This window comes from Phalacrocorax aristotelis, chromosome 21, assembly GCF_949628215.1.
Source record: "Phalacrocorax aristotelis chromosome 21, bGulAri2.1, whole genome shotgun sequence".
Classification (NCBI taxonomy): domain Eukaryota; kingdom Metazoa; phylum Chordata; class Aves; order Suliformes; family Phalacrocoracidae; genus Phalacrocorax; species Phalacrocorax aristotelis.
Genome location: NC_134296.1, coordinates 7,203,089 through 7,227,426, shown reverse-complemented (window position 1 = coordinate 7,227,426; position 24,338 = coordinate 7,203,089). Strand labels below are relative to the sequence as shown.

Below are 24,338 nucleotides of genomic sequence, written 5' to 3'. Positions count from 1 at the left end.
TTGTATAGCTGGAGGCAGGGTAATCTCAGCAGAGGGATTTCCACATTTTCTTTCTCCGCAGGACTCAGCCGTGCCAGCCTCAGCAGCAGGGCTCAGTCGCTCCTCTCGCAGGGGGGCAGTCGGTGTGGCAGCATCATCTGCCTTTAAGGATGCTTAACGCTGGTGGTTGAGCAACTTGTTTCCTCTGAACACAAACATCATCATGAAATCTGTGAACTTAGGAAGTCACTAGCTCTCTGTTAAAAACACAAGGCTGTATCTGGAAAACATGCAGAGATAAAATATCAGTAACTACAGCTTTTAAATAGCAGTTAAGCCAGTGAAAACAATTAATTCCTGCAAATAGAAGCTGTGCAAGGAGACTCTTCTTATGCCCTTAAAAGGCTCAATACACAGGGGGGTATAGGAACATTTTGCAAGGCTCTACCCAAGGCTTCCTTTAAAATTGAAAGGTTTAATGAACTTTGGCCCAGATATCAATGCATCTGCAGCTTTTCCCACTCAGCACTACTGACTCGAGAATTTTATTGTACCCAATGAAACAAACTCTTATCTGTTTCATGGGTCGTGGACCATCTTCAAAATTTCAAAACAATAGGGGTCCAGGCACACTCAGGGCCTGACTCAGCAAAACAAAGCACCTATTTAATGTTTGTTCTGGGAAGGTTGACTTTTTTCCAGTTTCCTGCAGGTTTGAATGGAAGCTGATAACATTTATTGCTGAGTCAGACTTTGCAAGTATGTGAAATTAGATCTGGATGAATGTGAACCTGGTTATGAAGTCAGTAGAAGAGAAGGAGAAAGGGGTCCAGGTTCAGCTGTGATCAAGGGGACTTCTCCTACTCGGTTCAACAGGATAAACCTGGATTTTCCCTTCTCCCAGGCCCCCGCGCTGCCCTTCTCTAGCAGGAGGGGTACAGCCCTCCAGCCAGGCTGCCGGTGCTGCAGCCCCTTCCACTGCTGCACCTTATCTCTTGTGCAACGGGGGATTGCTCGTCGGCAAATTCAATCTGTCAACAGGGTGTTGAGGCCTGTGTCCACACCTCTTTCCATGTGTTTTCCAATTTATAACAAATCCTATTATTTCAGGGACATCTACAGTGTTACTGACATCATCACTTACACCAGCTCGACATGGGGAAAGCCTGCTGCCATCCCCAAGCAGAGGATTTCTACCCCACTCAACCTTAGCAAAAAGGCAAGGTCAGAAGGCAAAGAGAATCGAGTCTCTACCTCCTGTCACATACAAGATACAACCTGTTACGTCCTGGACACAGCCCAAGATATCCAGTGGCCCTTAACTCTGCAGTTTTATAAGAAATATTGTTGTTATTTATCACAACCCTTCTATTTATATAAAAACACAAGTTGCCACAAGAACGTCTTTTCTGAACTCTCTGATCTAAAACCATTTATATTAACTTACACCAGAATTTTGCTCCCCTTTTCCTGGCCTGGGGCAGCAGTGAACAACTGAAGGGAAAACACTTACCCCAGCACCTGCAGAGGGGCTGCAATTCTCTGCCTGCTTTCGCAGCCGAGTTGCAGGGGTTGCACCGAGACTCATGCACACAAGTGAAAAATGAATCATGGTCCCGCAGGACTTTTTCAATTCCAAAATAACAATTGCCCAATTGGGTAAATTATCACAAGTTCAGCTGATGTAAATATCTAGCTAATGCCCATCTGCTGATTTAATGAAATCCAGAAACAATTTGCCATCGCATAATGAGCTTGGATTCCTGGCTGATAGAATCACAGGACTAGAGAGCAGAAGTCAGCTCGGTAACACACATCAACAGCACATTTAAATGAAAGTGTATTTGACACTGTACAGGCTAATAACACATTATTATTGCTCTAGTTGTTAGAAGTAAAGGTGCTGACTGCGTGATGATTGTGTCCTGGTTGTCTCAACTTAAGCTGCACAGAAAAGGAACTGGTCCTCTCTAAACTCACATTAACAGGGTTTTTTAAACTATAGTCATGGAAGAATCAGGAAAAAAAGCTCATTGCAAAGACCTCAACATGAGCTTTTGAACTGCAAACACAATATTTTCTTCACAGATGAGACTGCAGTGTATCGTTAGGAAGAGTGACAGTTATGTTATGAGCAGCACATACCCACACCACCAAACCTGTACCGACAGCGACTCCTTTGGCTGATAACGTGGCTCAGGGGTCACTGAGATGCCCTTCATCACACACCACCAGCTGTGCAGCAGCCGGGCACCGTGTCCTTGCCAGGGATCGGACCATAAAGGATCACGTAGCACACACCAGCATCTGACTTCTGTGGAGGCAGGTGAGCTCCAAAGCCATGAGCCGGTTGCCAGAGCAGACAGGACCAGACTCCTCTGCTGGAGGTGCCATCCCTCCTCAGGCTGCCACAGACCTGTTTTTTCCATGCCCACTGTCTGGCTGGGCGAAGCTACCAGATGATTAGGCGGATGAGCTGGGAGGTATGGAAGCTGGGGAGGGGTGGCTGGTCCCGAGGCAGTGCCCCACAAAAGGTCTAGTAGGTTTCCAAAGGGAAAGCCCGGGCTGGCTTTTCCATGAGCTGCAAACCCAGGGCAGCAGCACTGCTGCCCCTCTCCTCTCCCGATTCAGCCGGTATCGTTACAGTTGCCTGAAAACACAGGAGAGGCTGCACCCCAACTGGTAGCTGCAAATGCTAAAGTACTTCCCAGGTTTGAGCCTTAAAAATTATGTCCCCACCTGTGAGCACAGGGACTGCAGAAAGGACGAGGCAGCAGGAACAGGGCTCCCTTGTTCAGAAGTACCAGCAAGCCCAGGCTTTCCTCCCTTGTGACCCTCACTGGTCTCTCCAAGAGGGAGAAGCATGGAGGCTTCTTACACAGCTTCCCAAACGTTATCCCACCTTGCCAGCAAAGCCTGGTGTCAGTCTGGCGTCTGCTCCTCGCAACTCTGCAGAGCAGGAAGAAAGGCAGAGGCTGATATGGGTTTCTGGTTCAAGGGTTTTATAGATCGATATCATAGGAGGCTGTGAAAGGAAGCACAAATCACACTTCCAACCCCTAAGGTATGGCAGGGAACCACTTATTGTCAAAGCCAGGGTTTCCCAATTTTTGGTCTAATGGCAACATAATGGCCTGGTTTTGCTATTTGCTTTCTGCAAGCAAGAATTCACTTGTCCAAAACTGTAGCAGCCCGGCATTTACTACCAGATGAGACTGTGGCAAGGAAATGACTCTCAAAGCTAAAACAGGAGCTGAACATCAGCCTGCGTACATCTCTCATCTTTAATTACAGGTATTGGTTGTGGAGCTATATTTGAATCAGTCTTCCAAGCAATCTGTTACCATGCATCTCCCCACTACATAGCCAGTCTACTCATGGCAGAGAGCTGCTACCAAGCAGTTTGCTGCATCTATTTTTTGATGGAAGAGGTGATTTTGTCTTTCAGAAGCTGGGACCCACAAAGGGGGACGGTCCCAGCTTGGGCTGGGATCTAACCCAGCAGCAGCTCATACCTGCACAAAGCGCCTGGCCAAGCAGAATCACAGGAGTGAGTCGGAGAGGGAAATGGGGAGGTCCGTATAATTTTTAAGGCAGCAGCCTGGAGACCCAGAAGGAAATAATCCTGCCCACGCAGCTCTACACACGCACCGCTTCCAGTTGTAAACCAGCTCTTCTCTGATAAGGAAACGGGAGGATTAATTGCCTGCAGTTCCTTTACCCTGGGACTTTCTCCAGCTACTGGTGTTTCATTCCTCCTCCCAGCCCACTTGTAAACGTGGGTGTCTGCGAAGGGGAAACACCAGAGCAGTCCTGCCCCGCTGCCGAGCAGAAAGCCGCCTGCCTCTTGCTTGGGCCAGCTGGTGAAAGTGAAAACAGCAGCAACAAAATATTTTACTCACCTACAAAAAGGAAAGTTACTGACCCCAGGCGAGGGCCATACGAGGCCCTGCGGTGTGCTCCGGGATTCGCTCACACGACGGCAGCTGCGAACGGAGCACATCCTGACACGCGTTTGTAGGTTACTTGACAAATCCCCGACAAGCACGCCTGGCTAGCATCTCCACGCAGAGAGCCAGCGCAGCCCAGCGCCTGGTCCTGCCCTCACTTATCCCACGCACAATTCGCAAATTGCCTTGATCAAAGCCGCTGGCTTGGCACGAGGCAAAGCCAAGCAAGAGGAGGCTGAAGCTCCCAGACCCCGTCACCGCAACATCCAGGAGAGGCAGTCTCAAGCATGAAAGGCTGGGACAGCAGAGTTCAAAGTGAGCAATAACAAGTGTTATTTTTCAGCTGACAAACCGTGCTCACCGCTTAAAGGCAGCTGCAACCACATGTTTTCTGCCATTACCCAACTTCTTCCTGTAGAGCACTTGGGAGCCAAGCACTCACCCACCCCCTGTGACGAGGTGGCACCTCGGTGCATCACCCAGGTACCAAACCTCATCCTCCACGAAGAGCTGGTTTCAGCCATTTCTAGGCCAGATGCAGTGTCCATTTTTCTACTTCCATTTTGTAAAAGTCAGGTGGTACAGGGAAGGGGCGGGAAGTATGGGGAAAAAGAAAAAGTAAGTAATAATTAGATTTAAATATTTTAAGCACTAGAAGTCAGAGACATCCCTTTGACTTTGCGAGTACGCTGGTAACCACACACAATGAGGCAAGCGTTGCCTTGAGATTAAATGTTGTATGTATTGAAATGAGAAAAAGTCTAATTCAACAAGCACTTGCTCCTGTGCTTCCTTTCATGCATTTTAAACACTTGTTTTCTTTAAGCATGGTCACACAATGACTGTATTATAGCCAGGGGACAATTTTTAATTAGTAGGTAAAAGTCACAATCCAGGTACTTGTCTACAAGCTGCTGGAAACCCCACAAGATCTATGAGATTTCTTTATTACCTGTTCCTGATTTCTCCCAGCTGATAGCTGGTCCCTTCCAGGGTCAGTCCTGGTGATTGCTGGCATCCAGGGGTTGGACACGGCAGGAACCATGTGTTTTCAGCCCACCCTTCTTCTCCCCCATCCCCATCAGTTACCCCACACCAGCAGCACACCCAGCCACCAGCAGCCAGTCAGGGCAGGGCCAGGGCTGCAGGACGGGGCTTATAAAGACATCAGTGAGCTAACAGTGAACTCACCTGTACCTGGGTAAGAGATGTGTGTTCCCAATTTGTGCTGCTCTGCTGTCCTAAGTGGACTTAATCATCCCACAGCCTTGGAGACACTCCAGCACGCTCCAGCAAGCTCCTACTCCTTCTGCTTCCAGGTGTTACCAGGAGCTTGCCTTAAAACAGCTGTTTCAGGAGAGGCTGTTTCTCAGCTCTTTTTATTAGTTGCTCCACTATAATTACGATTACAATAACACTTAGCCTTATGACAGCGCTCTTCATTTTCTGGTTGCTTCCTGAACGCAAGCTAATAACACTGGCTTCATGCTTCTTGCTTGGGAAGAGTAGATACTTTCCTACAGAAAGGCTGGTACTTTTTGTTAACAGTAAAGCAAACATTGAATAAGAGGGAGCACGAGGCACCCGTGCCTCCTGACAGCTTGCGCCGGAAAGCAAACGTTCCCCTCCCAAATACAACAGTCCTTCTCCCTTTTGGGCAGCCGCAGTGTATCACAGTCACCATCCAACCGGCAATGCAGCCGTGAATTCATCTCTGAAATCAGCTGTTGCCTCCTCAGCAGATCATGAGTCACTTCCACTCCTTATGACTCAGTTGACTGGAAACTTTGCCTGAGTAAGGGCTGGATGTCTTGTTCATGTTTCTCCAACCCTATGAGGTTTCTCCCCGTGGAAGCCCTGGGCAGACAAATCGCTGCTGCTGCTGGCTTGCGAGGGCTGGCAGGTCACCCTGTGGTGCCCGGACACCTGCAGCAACACACGCTGACTTGCCTTTCTGCAGCTAAAGATCATGGAAAGTGGTAAACTCTTCAAAAGATGAGCCATCCTGTCTGCTGCTAGCGGACAGCATGCGTGTCTGCATCACCAGCAGAAAAGCAGCCCAATTACATCCTAGCAACATTTGGGGGTGCTTTGGTTTTCAACACTTCCTCTGTTGCCCTTTGAAAAGAAAGTGTTTGTATAAATAACAGCAGATGCATTTTAAAATAGCTCATCTCCCAGCCAGTGTTTAGCAATAGAAATGAGCAAAGATAAAACAGTTGCATATGATGTGAGAAACACAACAGATGGGTTTGCATGGAGAAGCAGGCCAGCCTGCGCTGTCTGTGTCAGCGCGAGTGGACTCTGCCGCTATCTGCCCGCACAGATTGCAGCACACGGGGCTGCAGCAGCTCCCTCCTGGGACGCAGCGCCAGCAGAAACCTGCTTTTACTGCTGCAGATTTTTTGCCTGCTTGTTTCAGCATCAATGAGAGTGCCTGTGTGTGAGATGCTGGCTCGATAACAGCGCGCTACGGTGCAGATGCACGCAGAGCTCAGCAGGTGCGTGTTGGGCCCCTTTGCTGCGGCTCTGCCGGCACTGCCTGCCCCGGGGCAGCCTCGGGGCGCCGGCTGCGGGGGCCCCTTTGTCCCGCCGTGCGGCAAGTGCCGTCCCCCCACCCTGAGAGCTCCAGGGGCTCAGCTGCAGCCCTCCCGGCTCCTTCGCGGGTCACCCATGCTTGGGTTTGCAAAACTACTAACTGAGTCCAGAAGGTGGGAAGTGGAGCATTTCCTCAAAGCGCTGTTTGGTAATAATTTCCATATTACAAGGAAGCGTGTAATGACTCCGAACTCCCACTGGAGCAGGCCTGTTTTAATGGCTGTGTCTGAGAAGAGAAGCTTTAACTCTGGACAGGCTTAAGGCTGACACTGCTTTGTGACCAGCTGCACAAACGGACGGCTCCTGTCCCTGCATACACATGCAAAAACTTCAAGATCTTTTCCTTCAACTCACAAGCCTTCAGAACAAAAGCAGGCATTTATTCTCATAAACAGTGCTTTGGTTGCCTTTACTATTTGCCACCAAAACCTTTCGCTTCCCAAAGGCGTGCCCACTTGGACATGACAAACTCTTGTACGTGAACATGATGGTATCACTGTAGGACTGACAGTGGTGATTAAGGTCTCATGGACTAAAGTCATATCAGCATTTATGCCAGGCAATGCCAGGTATTGGAAAAAAAGCTGAACCCGCTGACCCCACAGCACACAGCCCAGCAATGACCCGAGCAGTGTGGGGGCAAACAGCTGGGTTTTGGCTCCTCTAGTTTCTTGGCTTCCCACTAAAACGGGCGGGCGGGCGTCGGACTGAGCGCCGCTCCAGCCGGCAGGCAGGGCCAGCGAGGAGCACATCGCTGGCATCCTACCTGCTTGGTGGGGAGGGCTGCAGTGAAGCTGTGCTCCCAGGGCTGTTTCTCAAGGAAGCAGCATGCTGGGGATGAGGGTATTTATCTGCCAGGAGATCTCACATGTACTCAAAACAGCCAGGAAGTCTCCCAGGAGCTGCTGTCCTATTTAATATACCAGAATGTGTACCGAGCTCGTGGGGGGGCTGGGGCTAGTTCTTGGAGTTACTTTAATAACAGAAAACTCCACTTGTATTTCCAGAGTTACAGAAACCGCAAAGATATCAGGCCATTTAATCACTTGTTTTACTGCCTGCGCTGTATGTTGTGGTGAGGTGCCGCATACCAGACTGACGGGTTCTCACTGATGCCTCCTGTCACCACCACCCGTTGCTGCCGGGGCACGTCCCTGGGAGGGAGGCAGGGCTGCCGAGCAGCTCTTTTGCTCACCAGCTCCGCTCCGTGCCCTCCATCGCTCGGCAGTGAGCGGCGGGGAGGCTCAGCGCTGGCTCCAGCCCCTCCACGCTGCCCCTGTGTGTGGCGCCCACCTGCTGGGCTGGCCGGGAGCTGGGGACGTGCCCTCCGTGCTCTCCCTGTCGCTCCGACTGGGATCGTCCAGGCACACCGCTGCAACCGCTTCGACACGGGCAGCAGCTCTTCGACGCCGGTTTTGCTGGGGCTTGGTCACTTCTGCTGCTTCACCCGGAGTCTTCCCAACAGGCAGGTGTCCTGGCGGCTCGCACATGGGGTTTTTCCATTGAAGTTTGATGCAGAATGAGAATGACTAATACCTTGCAGTTGCTGAGAAATGTCCTCAGCGTGGTTCTTCCAGCGTCGCCATATCTCCCCTGTGCATGGTGACTTGTGCTGTGACCTGCAAATCCCTATGGAACAAGGCTCTGTGCTGCCGGCCCACTGGCATCACCCTGTCAAAGCTGTGATGCTTTTGGCTGAGCTCTGCTGGTGGCAGGGACATCGGTTACAGAGGACCACAGGCGGGTTGGGACCGGTAGCCTCTCATTTGGAGCTGTTTCTCCTCCAAACCCACCCAATACCCCACCAGGACTGGCGACAGAGCCTGTGGTCTCCACCCCACAGCCCCTGTGCCAGCGAGGAGGAGGAAGAGGAGAGGAGCTTCTCGCTCACCTGGCCACGGGCCAGCCCCTGGCAGGTCGAGCTGCCTCGGCGAGCCAGCGCTCAGGGATGGAGCGGGTCCGGCGCTCCCTCCCGAAGGCAGCATGGAGGGACGGCGATGCAGAGCCACGGCCACGTTGCCTCTGTGCTGGCGGATCCGTGGTTTGCCAGGAGGGCTGGGAGGGATGTTTTTCTTGGGCTGTGAGTGAGCAAGTGGTGCCAGCAGCAAACTTCATGACTCTGAAGCAAGGCGAGTGCCGCTCCCTCGGACTCATCTCTCCTACATCTCATGGAGCTGCTCCATCCCCATCTTCGCCCGCTCCGAGCTGAGCTCCCATGCCATTCCGGCCAGGAGGTGTGGAGGGGCCGTGGGCGCCCTTCAGCCCCCCATCCTGAGCAAACAGAGGGGCTGAGGTGAGCTCACCAGGATCGCAGACACCAGGATCTCCTCCTCCTTGCCATGCCACGGCTGCTCGCCTGGTGCTGACTGATTTGCCTTGTAGAGTAATGCATGCGGCCGGTGCTGCTTTTTCCTTCCCGGTGGGCAGGAATTGGGAGCTGGCTGCGGGTCTGCGAGGGCTACTGGAGCCCAGCACTGCTCACAGCACTGGGTCCTTGTCCACACTTTAAACTGGGTGGGAAAACATGGGAGAGAGGAGCCAGCAGGCTTCCATCTGCCCTGAAAATCTTCTCTTAGGTTTGGACTCCAGAAGACTGGAACTGGTCTAAGGGGCGTTAAAAATGAGCTAATTGCAGCTTTGAAATATCCACCCAGGAAAATGGCACTGCTGCAGACGAGGTGGTTTTGGATGGCAGAGCAACACGCAGCACTTGGGAGCTGGAGCCAGAAGGACTCGCAGCAAAAGCGAGATGCAGCCCTTTGACGGGGCGGACCAGCAGCTCTTGGGTGATGCTAGTGCGAGCTGTGGCTTCTCCACCGTTTAAAACACAAAGACTGACCCACTCCCTCAAATATGTGCCACAGCACGGCTGGGCTAGACCCACGGGCTGCCAGGCAGGGCAGAGAGCTCCCCGGCTTTACAAAGCTGGGTCTGGAGCAGGTATGTTTCCAGCAAAGGCCCCTGAACGACACCTCTGAGCCTCTGCTCCCCGGGATGGCGAAGAGCCTTTCAGGCTGCAGCAGAAGGTGGCCATAAATCCCACATTTGTCAGTGGCCTTGCTATTTTGAGAGCAAGGTTTGCCCTGGGTAACCAAGGAACCTGAAATGCTGCGATTTATCCTCGCACGGCATTATCTGCTGCGGACCCTTGGCCACGTGCTCGTCAGACCGGTGGTAACGGGGCTGCCCTGAAGATCCTTCCTGCCTTAATGACTGCGGAGCATGGCATGAGGCCATGCCGATGCCAGGGGGGACAGGATTTCCTCAGCAAATTAAACTTCCACGAGATAAGGAAATCAAACACTGGCCGGTGTGCAGCAAACAGCTTCGTAAAGGGGCAGCGCTCGGCGACAGGTCTCTCTGCTCCGGGCGCAGCTCTTCTCCCCGCTCTGCCCCGCAGCCGAGCGCTGAGTTTTGGGGACAAGGACCACCTCGAGAGATGCGGCAGCCATCCACCCCGGAGGCGGCGCGTGCTCGCAGCTGGGGCTGGGGTGGTGGAAGGCCCACGCTGCCTGGACTCCATCCGGCCACCTAATAACAGCAGTTTCACGTATATATAAATCAATCTGTCTGTCTGTATATGTGTCCAGCCCAGCTCTCAGCTCAGGTGCCCACCCTGCGCCCCACTCACACGGGTCCCAGGCAGGCTCGGGGGCTCCCCCCGCTCCATCCCCGCATGGAAACCTTGAGCAAGCGCGATTTGCATTTCCCGTCTGACAAATGAGCAAAGCCCAACTCAGCAGTCCCATCCCCCCCGCCCCGTGCGTTTGAAGCGGAGCGGAAACAGCAAGGACCTGAGGGGATGGAAACACTAATGCTTTATCTCACTGTGCTTCCAGACATGCATTTCCCATATTTCATCTTCAGCAAAAAATTGTCATGGTTGTGCCATCCAATCTCCCATAAATATGGCCGTCCCATCACCTCACAGCTCCTTCTGGGGCTCTGAGGTGCTGTAAAGCTGCACAAAATAGGTAATAAATCATATTCTTAGGCCAGTAGCAAATGTTGTGCTATTATTTAGCCAGCAATATACTTGGTTTAAGTTCCCTTCCACTATAAAGTGCGTTGCGATTCCTCCAGCGCTAACCTATTTTACAGGCAAACTCCAGATACATCGTTATAAGACTCCAAAACTGTGTATTGGGGCAAGTGTCTGAGAACAATTTATTTCCCCCAAAATCAGGGCAGCAATCTTGGCAATAACTGTCATTAGAAAAGCTGAGCTTTCTACTCCAGTGAGAGATTTGTGTGTGATTTGCTGCAAACAGACAGTAACGAAAAATAAATCAGATTTGTTTTCCTAAGGAACCAAATAACATCTTTGAGTTAATTGTAGAACAAAAAGGGCCTCAATTTCTGCCACACATCATGGAAAGGGCAGGAGCTAAATAGACATAAATTAAAAATAAGAAGGTATAAACAATGCTTCCTTCCTAAAGAGCCTCCCCGGTAAGCCTGGGCCCTGACAGCCTCCCGAGCCCGGCTGCCTCCGGCTCATCTTCCTGTTTGCGGAGGCCGGTCCGGCGCGGAGCCAGGCTGCCGGGGAGGCTCCGGGCACTTCGTACCCCTCAGGACCACCTCCCTGGAAAGCGGTTTGGTTTCAGTGGCGTCTCTGATCAAATAAAGACCGGCACCTTCATTTGCGGCTGCCCCTCGTTTTCTGTCCCGGGAAGCTGTTGCTGCACGGCTGCGTGAGACGGGCACTGCAGCCTCGTGCCTCCCCTGCTCCGAGCCGCGCCGACGGGAGGTATCGCGAACCAGGACTGTATTTCCCAGCAGAGCCTCCGTGGGGGCACCGCGGGGCTGGGGGTACACGGGGAGCACCGGCCCCGTGGACGCCCGTGCAGCTGCACTGCTGCGCCGCTCTTGTTGGGGAGCCGCCGGCTCCTTACGCCTTCAGAACGGGCCTGTGGGCTTTCATTTGTCCATCTTCATGTGAATTACTGTTCCTCGGGGGAAAGCCTCTGCGTCCACCTCCGAGAGGATTACTGCAGCCACAGGACCAAATCCCTCTGTTCATTACACCCCTGTAAATCTAGAGTAAATCCTTTTAAGCCATTGGGGCCACTCTGGGCTTACCCAGACGTAAATGGCCATACTATAAATAAAACCTTGGTTTGATTAGAGGACTAAAGGCAGGAAAAAAGCACTTAAAAGATATCCAGGGGAAATATAAGCTCTCCCCCGACTCCAAGTAGTTACACTGACGATGATGAATTAGTCCAGTTCGGGAGCAACTCACGTTTCATAAACCAATTACACAAAGATGTTCCCCATCCCAGAGCACTCACCATGGCAGGAGGTTTCCACAAAACATGAGAGGTGAGAAGCCAGACCCGGGGAAGGTGAAGGATGGGGCCAGGCACACCCGGACTCACAGCCCTCACCTGTGTGGCAGCCAAATTCCTGCCGGTCGTGACCCAGGAATGGCCAGTTGCTGAGGTGGGCGACGTCCCGCCGGGCTCCCTGCAGCTGCATGGCGGGGGGTACTGGGTGAGGGGAATGGCCGGGGCAAGAGATGGGGTGGGAGACCCCGACCCACACGCCCTGTGGCTCGGAGGAGGCGCAGCGCGGCACAAGCCCCCCAGGAGCTTGTGTCCCTGCCCGGAGAGAGGCCAAGATCCACACGCCTCTGCCACCGTACCCGTGTTTGTGTAGCCATAAGGCCCCACTGCCTTACACGGGTCTTGTCTTGGCCAGAAACCACGCACTATTAGCTTTATTATTAGTAATAATAAAAAAAACATTTCTGCATACGATGAGCATCTTTCACCTCCACAAGTTGCACCGCAGTCGTTTTGCTCTGCAGCCGCCCGGGACGAAGGCGCCTGCGCCCACCCAGCCCACGGGTGGGCACCGCGGGGCACGGGCGAGGGCGGCAGGGAGGCTCACCCCTGCTCAAGGATGCGGAGCGCTCGGAGAGGCTGGAAATAATTGTCTAACTTGAAAGGGAGCCAGCGGGAGGGAGCCAGCAGTGCGATTCAGAACGTGCCAATGGGCTTTTAAGTGCCAAAGAGCGGCCGTGCCTTCAGCTTCAGGTTGGATCCAATCACAGAATCATGGAATCGCTAAGGTTGGAAAAGACCGTTAAGATCATCGGGTCCAACCGCTAACCTACCACTGCCAAGGCCACCACTAAACCATATCCTCAAGCACCATGTCTCCCCTTCTTTTAAATACCTCCAGGGATGGAGACTCCACCACCTCCCTGGGCAGCCTGTGCCAGGGCCTGACAGCCCTTTCGGTGAAGTTTTTCCTAATATCCAACCTAAACTTCCCCTGGCGCAGCTTGAGGCCGTTTCCTCTCCTCCTATCGCTTGTTACTAGGGAGAAGAGGCTGCATCTTCAATCATTTGTCTAAACTTTGGATTTTTGCTCAGGAAAAAGAAAGGGAGGCACCTGTTGTTTGAAAGGGAGCAAATGCTTTGCAGACCGTGACCGCAGCTTGTTTCCAGAGGGCTTTTAGAGCCCAGGTGCCGTCTCTGTCTCCCCTCGGTAACATTCATCTAACCCAGGACATTTGTGGGCTGGGATGAGCTAAACATTCAGAATTCAGAATAATTCAGTGACCCAATGTTAAGCACATATATTTACTGCGGTTGATGTTAGAGCCACTCGTTTCAGGTGGTGTCCGCTCAGCCCTTGCTGGAGACGGGCCGATACGCAGAAGCTGCTGAGTGGGGTTCGCACGCCGTGCCCTCACCCCCCGCCCCGGGGCCGGGCAGGGCAGTAGCAGCAGCGGGTGCTGCCCGTGCTGGGCGGCTCCTCTCCTCCGGCGGCTGCTACCGGCGGAGCAGCGGCACTTTCCTCCCTCTCTCTTGTAAGAGAAAGAGGCGCTGTAAGTTGCAGTCCGCTGCGGTTAGTTTGCTGGTGGTGTAAATAAGAGCTGGGAAGGGAGCTCAGGGCCTCGGCTCTGGCGCTTCACCCCATCCTGCCTGCCCCAGCCTTGCCATACTTAGATGCAAAATTACCAGCAGAATAGTTAATAAAATGTCAAAACAGTTTCTCTCACATCGGCCAGACAATTTGTGTAAATAGTGCCGCTTTAAAGAACCTCCTGCCAGCTCAATCCTCCCTTTCATCTACCCATGATTTATTTTATGTAATTTTTATGGGATTTTAAAACAATCTTTAAGGAAGAGCGAGGATGGAGAGTTCTGTGCTGTGCAGGAGCCCTGGGCAGTGCCGGGTGTGCGGCAGGCACCCAGCCCCGGCAGGATCCCGTGTTTGCTGCCGCCAGCCAGGTGCCTGGTAACAGCTGTGCAGAAAGGCTTTTAGAAAGAAACGGAGAAGTAATTTCCTCTCGTGTTATATGGGAGGTGAACGCTCAAAACCGCTGTCGCTTGGTGAGTGATGTCTCTATATTGCTGTGCCATAAGTTGGAAAAGGACTTCTGGGAACAAAATATCCCAGAAAGCTGCATTTCCCAAGTGTTGCAAAGCCACAAGGCCACTTTAAAGAGCAGGAGAAACCATCCCAGTGCTGTTTGTTCTTCAAAATAAACAGGCTATCACCGTGCCAGGTAGGCTCAGATGAATATGGAGAAATTCTGAGTTACAGGAGACGGGGCAGGGACAGCCCGTGGCTGGGACCTGGGGGACAGCGGCGCTGAGACGCCACTTTCCGCAGGGGGACGGGGTGGCCAGCCCGGTCCTTTGCTTTGCTAAATCGTCACTGCTGCACGCGGGAACGATGGGGTTTGTGCCGCTCAGTACGGGGAGCCGGGACAGCCACCAGCACCGGGGTATCTCACCCCGCTCACAGCTTTTGTCCCCTTCTGCCGGGTTTGTCGGGGTGCGCTGGGTGCTGGCGGAGCAGCTCTCCTGCAGACCTGCCCCACGCACAGAGCAGGGTGAGGCTCGTGCCACAGCGGTGGACGCTTCGGTGCCGGCACTACCTGGGCTTTGCCAGGTTTGGGAGAGGTGCCAGCTGAGAAGGGAGAGCACCCTGCGGGTTCAGGGGGATGCGGCGAGTGTCCGCGGCCTCGCTGGCAGCGCAGGACCAGCATCGCACATGTGTACGCACACACCCTGCCTCGCCAAACCCAGCCCAGACACCAAACCCCAGTAGCTGCAGTCTGGGGGAGTCCAACCCAGGCGCAGGCGCGCTGCGGCAGCGGCAGCTCCCAGGACGGGTCCTCGGCCGCTGGGACAACATCGCAACCCAACAGCAAAGGCGGCGCGGCGCTTTCTGCCCAGCTTCTCCAGCACGGCGTGCTGCGGCGGGGCAAGGACCAGCCCACCGCGGGGTGATATGTCACAGCACCAAAAGTCATCTGGTGGTAATGGGGAAGGGAGAGGAGGGCCAAGACCGTGGAAGGGTTCTGGCTACCGCACAAATGGGGGTCAGCTGTTCGCAGCGCCCTGCAAATCCTTTTGGCCCGTAACTAATAGGTCAGCAAGAAAAACGCAGCGTGAAACAATTCACTCCCGGCCCCGGCTGCTCTGAGAGAAAGGAACAGCATTGGGCAGGAAGAGCTGGATAACCAGGGGGAATCGCTGCTCCCACGGGCTGGGAAAGACCAGCGCTGTGCAAGAGAGTGGACCTGGCATCAAACGGGCTCCTGTGCCTGCTGCTCTGCCCGCCCGCAGCTTCACCCGCCCCATAGCCACGCCCAGAGAAAACCATAAAGAAACTCCAGTTATAATGCAATTAATTTTGAAATGCACAAAAATAAATAGTCACCCAAGCCCCTATCCCTGCACTCCTGCCCTGTTCGTACTTGAGGGAGCTCCGGGGGCTGACACCCAGGAGCAATTCCAAAGCTGCGGCCGCTGCGGCCCTGCCATCTCACGGGCAAACCCACTGGGCCATACTGGTTTGACAGCCCGGGCTCCCTCCTACGCAGGCGCTGCGCTCCCTAACGAGCCAAGCCAGAAGAGCAAACAGATACACTCACTCCCGGGTTTCAAGAGGTTTAAAATACAAAGCCACATAATCCAGCCGAGCAAAACCACATAGGGAGCATAAGTATCGCACCAGTTCTTGCTGTTTTCTGAGTACAGGTTTCACTTCTGGAGCAGCATCTCCCCCTGCCCCCGCGCAGGGCAGCGAGAGCGGCCGTGCCCGTGGAGAGCAGCGGGGCAGCGCCAAGCACCCTCCCGGGGAAGGGATGCCATCCCCATACATGGAGACGGCTGCCGCAGGAGAGCTTCACGGGCCCCCTGGACTTAAAAGGAGCGGAGCTCTTCCCGAAGCGGGGCAAAGGCTGGCAGCCTGCTCAGGAGACGTGCAAACCCACTGGGCAGGAAACACCCCACGGCAGCCCCCCTGCTCACCCAGCGAGAGTTTGGGCCACGTTCCCTGCGATCAGCAGGTCGTCGCCGTGCCGCTCATCCCCACTGCGGTGCCCTGTGAAGCCCTGGGAGCGATGCCGGTCGCTCCGCTCCCACTCACAGTGTCAGACGGCGGGGAGGAGGGACGGGCTGTCTCTGCAGGAGGTGCCCCGGTGCCCACGCATGCTGCCTGAGAAATCAGGCAAAGCCACGTGTTCTGAGAGATCACCGGCGATGCAGGTTATCCCGGCGCTGCCCTGGCCCTCCTGGCATTAGCGCTGTTTATTTCCACCCTGATCCCTCCCACTGTCAGACCCCGGGCTAAGGCTGCCCCGGAGAGCTGTGGGGCGCGTGTGCTGTGGGGCGCGTGTGCTGTGGGGTGTGTGTGCTGTGGGTGCGTGTGCTGTGGGTGCGGGCGCTGGGGGCGCGGGTGCTGTGGGTGCATGTGCTCTGGGCGCGGGTGCCACGTGTGCTGTGGGCGCGGGTGCTGTGGGCCGTGTGTGCTGTGGGCCGTGTGTGCTGTGGGGTGTGTGTGCTGTGGGTGCGTGTGCTGTGGGTGCAGGTGCTGGGGGCGCGGGTGCCGTGGGTGCCGCGGGTGCGTGTGCTGTGGGTCGTGGGTGCTGGGGGCGCGGGTGCTGTGGGCGCGGGCGCTGTGGGGCGCGTGTGCTGTGGGGCGCGTGTGCTGTGGGGCGTGGGTGCTGTGGGGCGTGGGTGCTGTGGGGCGCGGGTGCTGTGGGTGCGGGTGCTGTGGGGCGCGTGTGCTGTGGGTGCGGGTGCTGTGGGCGCGGGTGCCGCGGGTGCGGGTGCTATGGGCGCGGGTGCTGTGGGGCGCGGGTGCTGTGGGCGCGGGTGCTGTGGGCGCGGGTGCCGTGGGTGTGGGTGCTGTGGGTGCGTGTGCTCTGGGAGCGGGTGCCGCGGGTGCGGGTGCTATGGGCGCGGGTGCCGTGGGTGCGGGTGCCGCGGGTGCGGGTGCTCTGGGAGCGGGTGCCGCGGGTGCGGGTGCTATGGGCGCGGGTGCCGTGGGTGTGGGTGCTGTGGGTGCGTGTGCTCTGGGAGCGGGTGCCGCGGGTGCGGGTGCTATGGGCGCGGGTGCCGTGGGTGCGGGTGCCGCGGGTGCGGGTGCTCTGGGAGCGGGTGCCGCGGGTGCGGGTGCTATGGGCGCAGGTGCCGTGGGTGCGGGTGCTGTGGGTGCGTGTGCTCTGGGAGCGGGTGCCGCGGGTGCGGGTGCTATGGGCGCGGGTGCCGCGGGTGCGGGTGCCGTGGGTGCGGGTGCTGTGGGCGCAGGTGCCGCGGGTGCGGGTGCTGTGGGTGCGTGTGCTCTGGGAGCGGGTGCCGCGGGTGCGGGTGCTGTGGGGCGCGGGTGCCGCGGGTGCGGGTGCTGTGGGCGCAGGTGCCGCGGGTGCGGGTGCTGTGGGCGCAGGTGCCGCGGGTGCGGGTGCCGCGGGTGCGGGGGTGCCGCGCGGCGATGCGGAGGGCCGGGGCTCAGCGGGCGCAGGGGCCGGGGGCTCCCACGCTGCCACATGGCCCCCCACGGCTGGCCACCGGCTGCCCCAGGCAGCAGCGCGTTTTGCAGCACCATCTGCCGGCGCCGGCCGCCGCTGAGCTGACCGAGCCCGGCGCTGTACGCGCTCTCTAGCCTTACTGCTCTGCTTTAGGTAACGCTCAGGACCAGCCAAGCCTGAGACCCTGCAGGGCTGTCGCACGAGAGAGCAGGCAGCAGCAGACACGCGTTTGCACCCTCTTCTGTCTGTTCAAAACACTGCCGGTGAGTCACCACGAGAAATCCCCCGATTTCCAGCGCAGTCCAAGCTCAGGGAACGGGACGTGGAAGGGAAGAAGAGCTTTCCAGATCTGATCCTCCACTGACAATTTGCTTTTGACAGTGGCTGAAATCATTGTTGGAACAAAACCTGGATTCCAAGGACAGTGACCTTTGTCTTCCAGCAAAGCTGTACACGTACCTACCGGGGGGAGAATTTTCTTCAGGTTTTCCCATCTGTGAGAAATACTGACAGCATTTTTTTAACATCGCTGTGCCCCCGTATCCGAGGGGGCAGGTGAAACAATATCCCAGTGGGAAGTTTCCCAAGGAAACCCAAAGGACCTTCCCCTGTCCAGCCCTTCCCAGCTCACAGAGCACTCTGTCAAGACCAGATTGACCCTCCTCCCTCCGTGGATGGGGAAACTGAGGCACGGGGCAGTGACATGACACTGGTCACCGACACCAGGCTCCAGACTCTCATTTTGGCTCGTTATTCACCAGACCATAGGCACTCTCTGTTAAGCCAGATGTGACTCTGCTTCACATTCACAGCCTCTTTCTGCTTTGCTTTTGCTTCCTGTCAGGGCAGGGAAGGGCCAGGACAGCACTCGCCACTCGCCACCTCTTGGTTTATGAGCTGCTTTTTTTTTTTTCCCTTAAGGTAAACATTATTTAAAGTCCCAGGAAAAAAAGCCTCCTCCGCACCTCCCGGCACAAGAGCAGAAGCTGCAGAGGACGGAGAGCCCAGGGTGTCGATGCCTCAAAGCGGCGAGGCCCGGCTGCAGCCAGGGCACATGGGCACGGTGCGAGCCCAGGCGCCGGGGGGGCGGCCGGGACCCCCGAGCCCCCAGCCAGGGCTGCCCGCAAGGAGGCTGCTTTTTTTTTCCCTGCAAGCGTTTTACAGCCCTGCCAGAACAAAGGCGGCTGTTGCTGTTGTTGGCTCACACGGCAAGTTCATTGTTGTGAGATATTTTTTTCCCTGCATCTGTGTGTCAGTTAGAAATAATTTTTTTTCTAGAAAGTCTCTTCTCCCTCCACCCGCGATGTGAAAAGGGAATCTGCACTCAAAGCCACCGCTGGGATTGCAGATAGACCATTCCCTTCCTGATCCTTATCTCATCAGGATGTAGGAGGATCCCTGGGGAACAGCTGGAAGCCTTTCGCTGGAGCCATCCAAGAAACTGAGCAAGCTGACTACAGCCTTTACATGGCAAATCCATCAAGTGCTCAGGGACCAGGATCCGAAAGCTGTTTAACCCCATAGAACTACGACACCCCTGGACTCTGCCGCATGGGAGCTGCGGCGGCAGCCCGACCTGCCCTGGGCACAGGCTCCTCTTCGAGCCCCCGTGTCCGCAGAGCTCTGCGGGCACTAAATAACATGTTCTAAAAGCACACCTTTGAATCCTAACCTAAACCAAAGCCTTAAACTGCTGGCTCACAAACTTATTCCAGCTGCAACCCGCTCGCAGGCAGGTAGCTTTGTGTGGCAGCAGCCCCCTGCTGAGCTTCTCTTGGGCTGCGAGCGCTCCGGGGGTGCCCCAGCTCCAAGAGCCCAGCCTGCAGCTGGGGCAGGCAGGAGCAGGGGACGGGGAGCCGGCCGGGTGCCACGCAGCAGGACAGGGAGTAGGAGGTGGTGGGAAACAGAGAGGGGTCTGGTCCTTCCTTCCACCTCGGGCTGGGTCACACCAGCACTCCTGGGCGCTGCTCTGAGCTACAGCCAGGAGCTCTCAACAGCAACGGGGCCGCGGGGACGGCCAGAGCCCCCCTGGGTGACTGGACGGGGCTGTGGATCGGCGGGTGTTGAAGTCCCCAGGGATGCCCGTGAGCCCAGGGGCTGACAAAGACCGTACCATCCACCTCAGCATCATCCTCCCACTTGTCCAGAGCAGACTGCTGAGATGTCCGACAGACTCTCTGCCTTTGCTCGATGGCTGATGCCCACCTGATACCATGAAGGAATGGAAAAATGAGTCCTGGACCCGTGCGCAGCTGAGCCTGATCCTTCTTACTCACAGCCCCTCCTGCTGCCAGCTTTCTCAGCCTGCACAAGGCGGCCTGCTTCAAACTGCAACTGTTTTTATGAAAAAATATTACTGTATGTGGCAGCGAAGGCATCCAAATACTCCAACCACACTGACACAACTAGCAGAAGGATTACATATTACGGAAGCATATATTTATATGCATACACGCGCGCGCACAGAGCATAGCCGTCAGCAGAGATAAGCAGAGGATTGCTAGCACCGACGTACAGGGCTCTGCTGCCTGAGCCCAGCCATATGCTCCCCTAAGCCTCTCAGCAGGAGCACAATGCATGCTGCGGGAGAGAATTTGGTAGAGACGTGAAGGAGGGAGCCCTTTGGTCGGGATCTGGGGTTGGACACCTGTAAGTAAATAGCGAGAAGGGGAGGGCAGAGGTGGTTTCCATGCCAAAATGCTCCCTGATCCCATGCTCCGGCCCCGTTTGACTCCTCTGTGCAGGGAGGGATTAATTACTTTGCAAGCCGTAAAAACCTCCAGCCCAGTGTTCCCTGATGCTGGGGCTGAAGGAGGGCGGTGGGAGAGGAGCCGAGTGCCCAGGGACGGAGGATGCGGGGCCATGAGGAGGGATGCAGCACCTGCGGCTCCCCGGGGCGCCCCTGGGAGAAACCACGCTCATGCAGGGCAGAGACACGGAAGGGCACAGGCTTGTCCTCCTTTGGTGAAAGAGGAGTCGCTGCAGCTTCGCAACCTGGTTCTTTCATATTTAGGACAGGAAACAGATGCTGCCTGGCGGAGGAAGCAGCTGAAGAAAATAAGTGCACCTTGTGCCTTCCCTGGCAGGAACCCGGTGGGAACAGGGGGTGCTGGGTGGAAACACCCCATTCGGCCCCGGTCAGGGCAGGTGCAGCTCAGCTGGGTTTGGTGGCGTTGCCCTCGGCTGCATCGGTGGGGACGGGGGGCCCAAAGGGCTTTCTTCCTTTGGATCTTTTATTTCTCCTTAGAAGCACGGGGAGCTGGGGCAAGGAAAGCACAGATTATCACATACATGCCGGGAAGGCAATGGTCCCCTCCTCTCGCAGCAACGGCTGCAGCAGCCCCTTGCATGATCTGAGCCTGATCGTGAGCCTGAGGGTCATGAAACGAGCCGATGAAGCATTTTACACCTCACCTCCAGCCCAGGCAATGTGGGCTCGGTGTACCGCGCAGGCTGGGTACGAAGCAAGACTCTTCCCTCTGCTCAGCAGCGGGTTTCCAGTCCCGGGTCACACACCTACGCAGGCACATGGACATGGGTTTTCAGAAGACAGGCATTTTTCTGAACACATCTCCAGTCCACAGCTGCTAAAAAGGACAGACAAAAAGAGACCCAAGAGCCTGTGCCCTGATAGCATCAGCAGTGTTGTGGGCATCTTTTAGGCTGTCTGTGTCCCCATGGGAAAGCACCTGCCTTCTAAGAAAAAGCTATGGGAGGATCTAATGCAATTACATTTTATGGGCTGGTACAAACAAAACCTTGCACAAAGGCTGCCCACTTGCTTTCCATTCCAAAGCAACTTTCCACATGCAGGTGCTGCCGCCCCACTGAGTGGGTCAGGGCATTTTCAGACCACGGAGCACCCTCCTGCCAGCAGCTGGCCTCCAAGCCCCCCGCCCAGGCCCGGGTCCTTTTGACTGCATTTTGCTGCACTGCTCTTTGTGCAAGCAGGAATCTGGCAGCCAAGGTCCGGCTTCTTTTTACATCTTATAGTGGCTTGGCATTTACAGAGAGGTTTGCTCCGTGGCAGAGCATTTCTTTGTAGCTCCACCAATTTGAGAAACAGTTTCCTTTAATAGAGCTGAAAAGACAAAGCAAATACTCTTAAAGGAAGAGCCGTTAGCCAGGGCAGAGTAGTGCCAAAGACTAACGTCAGCTTTCCTGTCAACCGGCTGGAGCCAAGCGTGCCCATGGGCTGCCTGCGAGAGCCTTGTGCTGCGCTTCGAGGTCAGTCTGAGGGGCTGCGGAGGTGGCCCCGGCCCTGGCCCCCCTGCAGCTGCACGGGTACCTGCGCCAGCCCGAGAGAGGGGGCCGGGGCAGCCGGTACCCCGGGCGGTGGGGAAAGCCCCACGGGGAGCCGCCACCCCCTCCCGGCTGAGCTGGGCCCGCGCCCGGGCTCTGCCAAACCCCGCCTAAGCCCGCAGGGCTCCCGAGCGCTACAGACAAAACACAAGGCAGCGCCCATCTCCCCCCCGCACCCAGCGCCCCCCGTGGAGCCCCCGCTCTGCTCCCAACACCTCGCACCTTTTCCCTCGGAAATGCAGAGGAGTTTCTAAAGAAAATCCTTTCAAAGAAACGCCTTTGGAAAGAAACCCCTTTTGGGAGTCAGCTAGAACCTCCACTCGGCATTGCACTGTCCACCGCTTCACGAGCTGGACACAGACACGCGCACGCAACCGTCGCTCCAGAACGCGCGATCTGAGGAACGAGCCTCGGGGTTTGGCCCGTTCCCACCCCACCCGTGTCGCTCCCACGCTGTGTCGGCTGCTGTATCGGCCTGGGCAGGCTGCCGAGCGGGGCGCAGCTCAGACGCTGCTCACTCCCGGCTGCTTCACTGTGTGCTCCGCACTAGAAATAACCAGCTCTGACTTCTGGAGCAGGATGTAAGTCCTTAGAATGAACGCGTATGTTTCTTTGAACTTCTGTATTTTGAAGGCGTAGACGATGGGGTTCATGGCCGAGTTGGCATGAGACAGCAGGATGCCCAGGTACATCAGAGGCCGTGGGATGGTGCAGGAGGGGCAGAAGTACAAAATGCAGTTCAGGACGCCCAGAGGCAGCCAAGACACTGCAAACAAGAAGAGGATGAGGGCCAGATGTTTGGCCATTTTTTTTTCCTTCCCACAAGCTGTTTCTCCTCCTGGAAGACTGGCTGAGCTCAGGCTTAGTTTTATCGACATGATATAGAAAATCTCAGCGTAGAGGGCACACATGATGAGCAAGGGAAGGACAATCCAGGTGAAGAAGCTGAAATACACCACATAATCCATTTTCATCACAGCCAAAAAGCGACACTCGATGTAGCTGGAGCTGCCTGTGTGCTGGTTCCACCCCAGCATGGGGACCAGGCCCACCAGCACGGCCACAAGCCAGCAGAGTCCCAGAGTCACACAAATCCTTTTCTTCATGACGACTGCCCTGTACCTGGGAGGGCAGGAAGCATCAGCCATGTTAGACGCGAGTCTTCAGAAAAAAGAGCTGCAATATTCAGGAACTTGGGCTTTTAAGCACTCAATTCTGGTTGGCCTCATTCGAGTTAAGCACGGTTCTGTGCAGTGGGTTCTTAGCAGTTTCTGACATTTAAAGTGTATTTTGAAACTGTAGGGGAATCTCCAAACAGTCACCGATCCCTTTTAAATGAGACCCTACAGATGCAGGGTCAAACCCTTTCTCAGAAACGCTGGTACGTTTTAACTTACATCAGCAGAGCAGCATGGCTGTCTCTCGGGGGAAACCTAAAGACCACCACCTTATCCTGACTTCAAGCATATACACATTTATGAGCAGCCCTTCCCTGATCTCTGTAGCTTAAGATTTTTTAGGCATTGCTGAATTTCCAGGAGTGCCCACACTGCTGGTGCTCCATCGTCTACACTTTGGGAGCCTCTGCTTTTGTGTGAGTTTCAGAGAACTGATGATGCCCAGGAAGCCCTATGATGCTGCAAACAAGGGAGAACGAAGAAATAAGGGGGGAGATAAATGGGGAAAAGGTGATGAGACGGGACCTTCGCCCAGACTCACCTGGTCGGCAGCTTCACTCGCAGGTACCTGTCGACTGCGATGGCCAGGAGAGACAGGACCGAGGCATGAGAAAAGATCATCATCAGGCAGCACATGAACAGGCAGGAGTAGAAATGGGTGACGACTCCCAGGCTCATGATGACAGCGAGCGGCATGACGATGATCCCCATGGCTATGTCAGTAAGTGCCAGTGAAACGATGTAGAAGAAGGTGGTCTTCTGAAGAGCTGGGTTCAGCTTCACTGCCCAGATCACCAAAGCATTGCCCACCACTGCAGATATCCCAATAACAGACTCCATTACGATATAGGCCACATCTAGGCTGCCTAATGACATTTTGGACATCTGAGGCTTTTTACATCCAAAATTAAGAAACGCTGTGCTGAACTCTTGGTTTTTTTCCCTCCAACAGCAAGCTCAGAGCCAGCTCCTCCCTCTTTGTCTTAGTTTAAACTAAGTCTCTCATACAGAATTTGGCACACTTTCCTATCCGCATACACAACTCACTCTTTAAAGATGATCAGAACAAATTATCCATGAAGATCCATTTATCAGACCTTCTACAAACCCTGTAACTTCTTTCTTTCTGTCTCCTTGGGGTTTCAGCATATGAACTTTTGTAGATGAGCCTGTGTTACAGTGGCAGCAGAGTGACAAACCACAGTGGCTACCTGCTGGATGTGGCAATTCTGCTCGTCTGCTTTAGCCCCCAATGCACAGCTTCCTCCCCAGTCCAGGGTGCTCTGTGGTGCCTACCAGTGTGAATTAAACAGCGCACAGCTATGCGGCCTTGCGGCTAGATTGCTCCAGCTCTGAGCTTCTTTAAAGCTTGCTCAGCCTATACTACATGCAGCGCAGGTGTAGCATCAGAGCAAACAGGGCCAAGGGAACCTTCCCCTGCCACAAAGAAGGCGTGGGGAGGGCAAACGTGAAGACACTCAGCTGGATTTTGGGTGAGCAAAAGGCAAATGAAGGGAGAAATGTTTTCTTTTGACTCTGTTACACAGGCTG

The 24,338-nt window shown here is 55.3% G+C and overlaps 1 protein-coding gene and 1 long non-coding RNA gene across 2 annotated transcripts; one reads left to right on the top strand and one right to left on the bottom strand.

Annotated features, from left to right (window-relative positions):
* The first annotated feature begins 15,728 nt into the window (after positions 1-15,728).
* LOC142067331 (uncharacterized) lies at positions 15,729-19,714 on the top strand. The gene is made up of 4 exons (XR_012663994.1): positions 15,729-16,045; positions 17,461-17,570; positions 17,689-18,203; positions 18,439-19,714. It is a non-coding gene; the product is annotated as an uncharacterized LOC142067331 (long non-coding RNA).
* Positions 19,715-19,726: 12 nt separating this feature from the next.
* Positions 19,727-23,663, bottom strand: LOC142067330 (adenosine receptor A3-like). Its single transcript, XM_075115851.1, has 4 exons — positions 23,329-23,663; positions 21,832-22,731; positions 20,722-20,823; positions 19,727-20,566 (listed from the first exon to the last, which is right to left on the bottom strand). The coding sequence occupies exons 1-2, from the start codon at positions 23,661-23,663 to the stop codon at positions 22,113-22,115; spliced, it is 954 nt and encodes a 317-aa protein (XP_074971952.1). The 3' UTR covers positions 19,727-20,566; positions 20,722-20,823; positions 21,832-22,112.
* Positions 23,664-24,338: the final 675 nt, after the last annotated feature.

Bases quoted from the DNA above. Each gene is read 5' to 3' on its own strand.
- LOC142067330 (XM_075115851.1), bottom strand. From the start codon at position 23,663: ATGTCATTAGGCAGCCTAGATGTGGCCTATATCGTAATGGAGTCTGTT. The intron at 22,732-23,328 runs GTGAGTCTGGGC...CTGCCCTCCCAG, and splicing joins CGAGTGAAGCTGCCGACCAG to GTACAGGGCAGTCGTCATGA.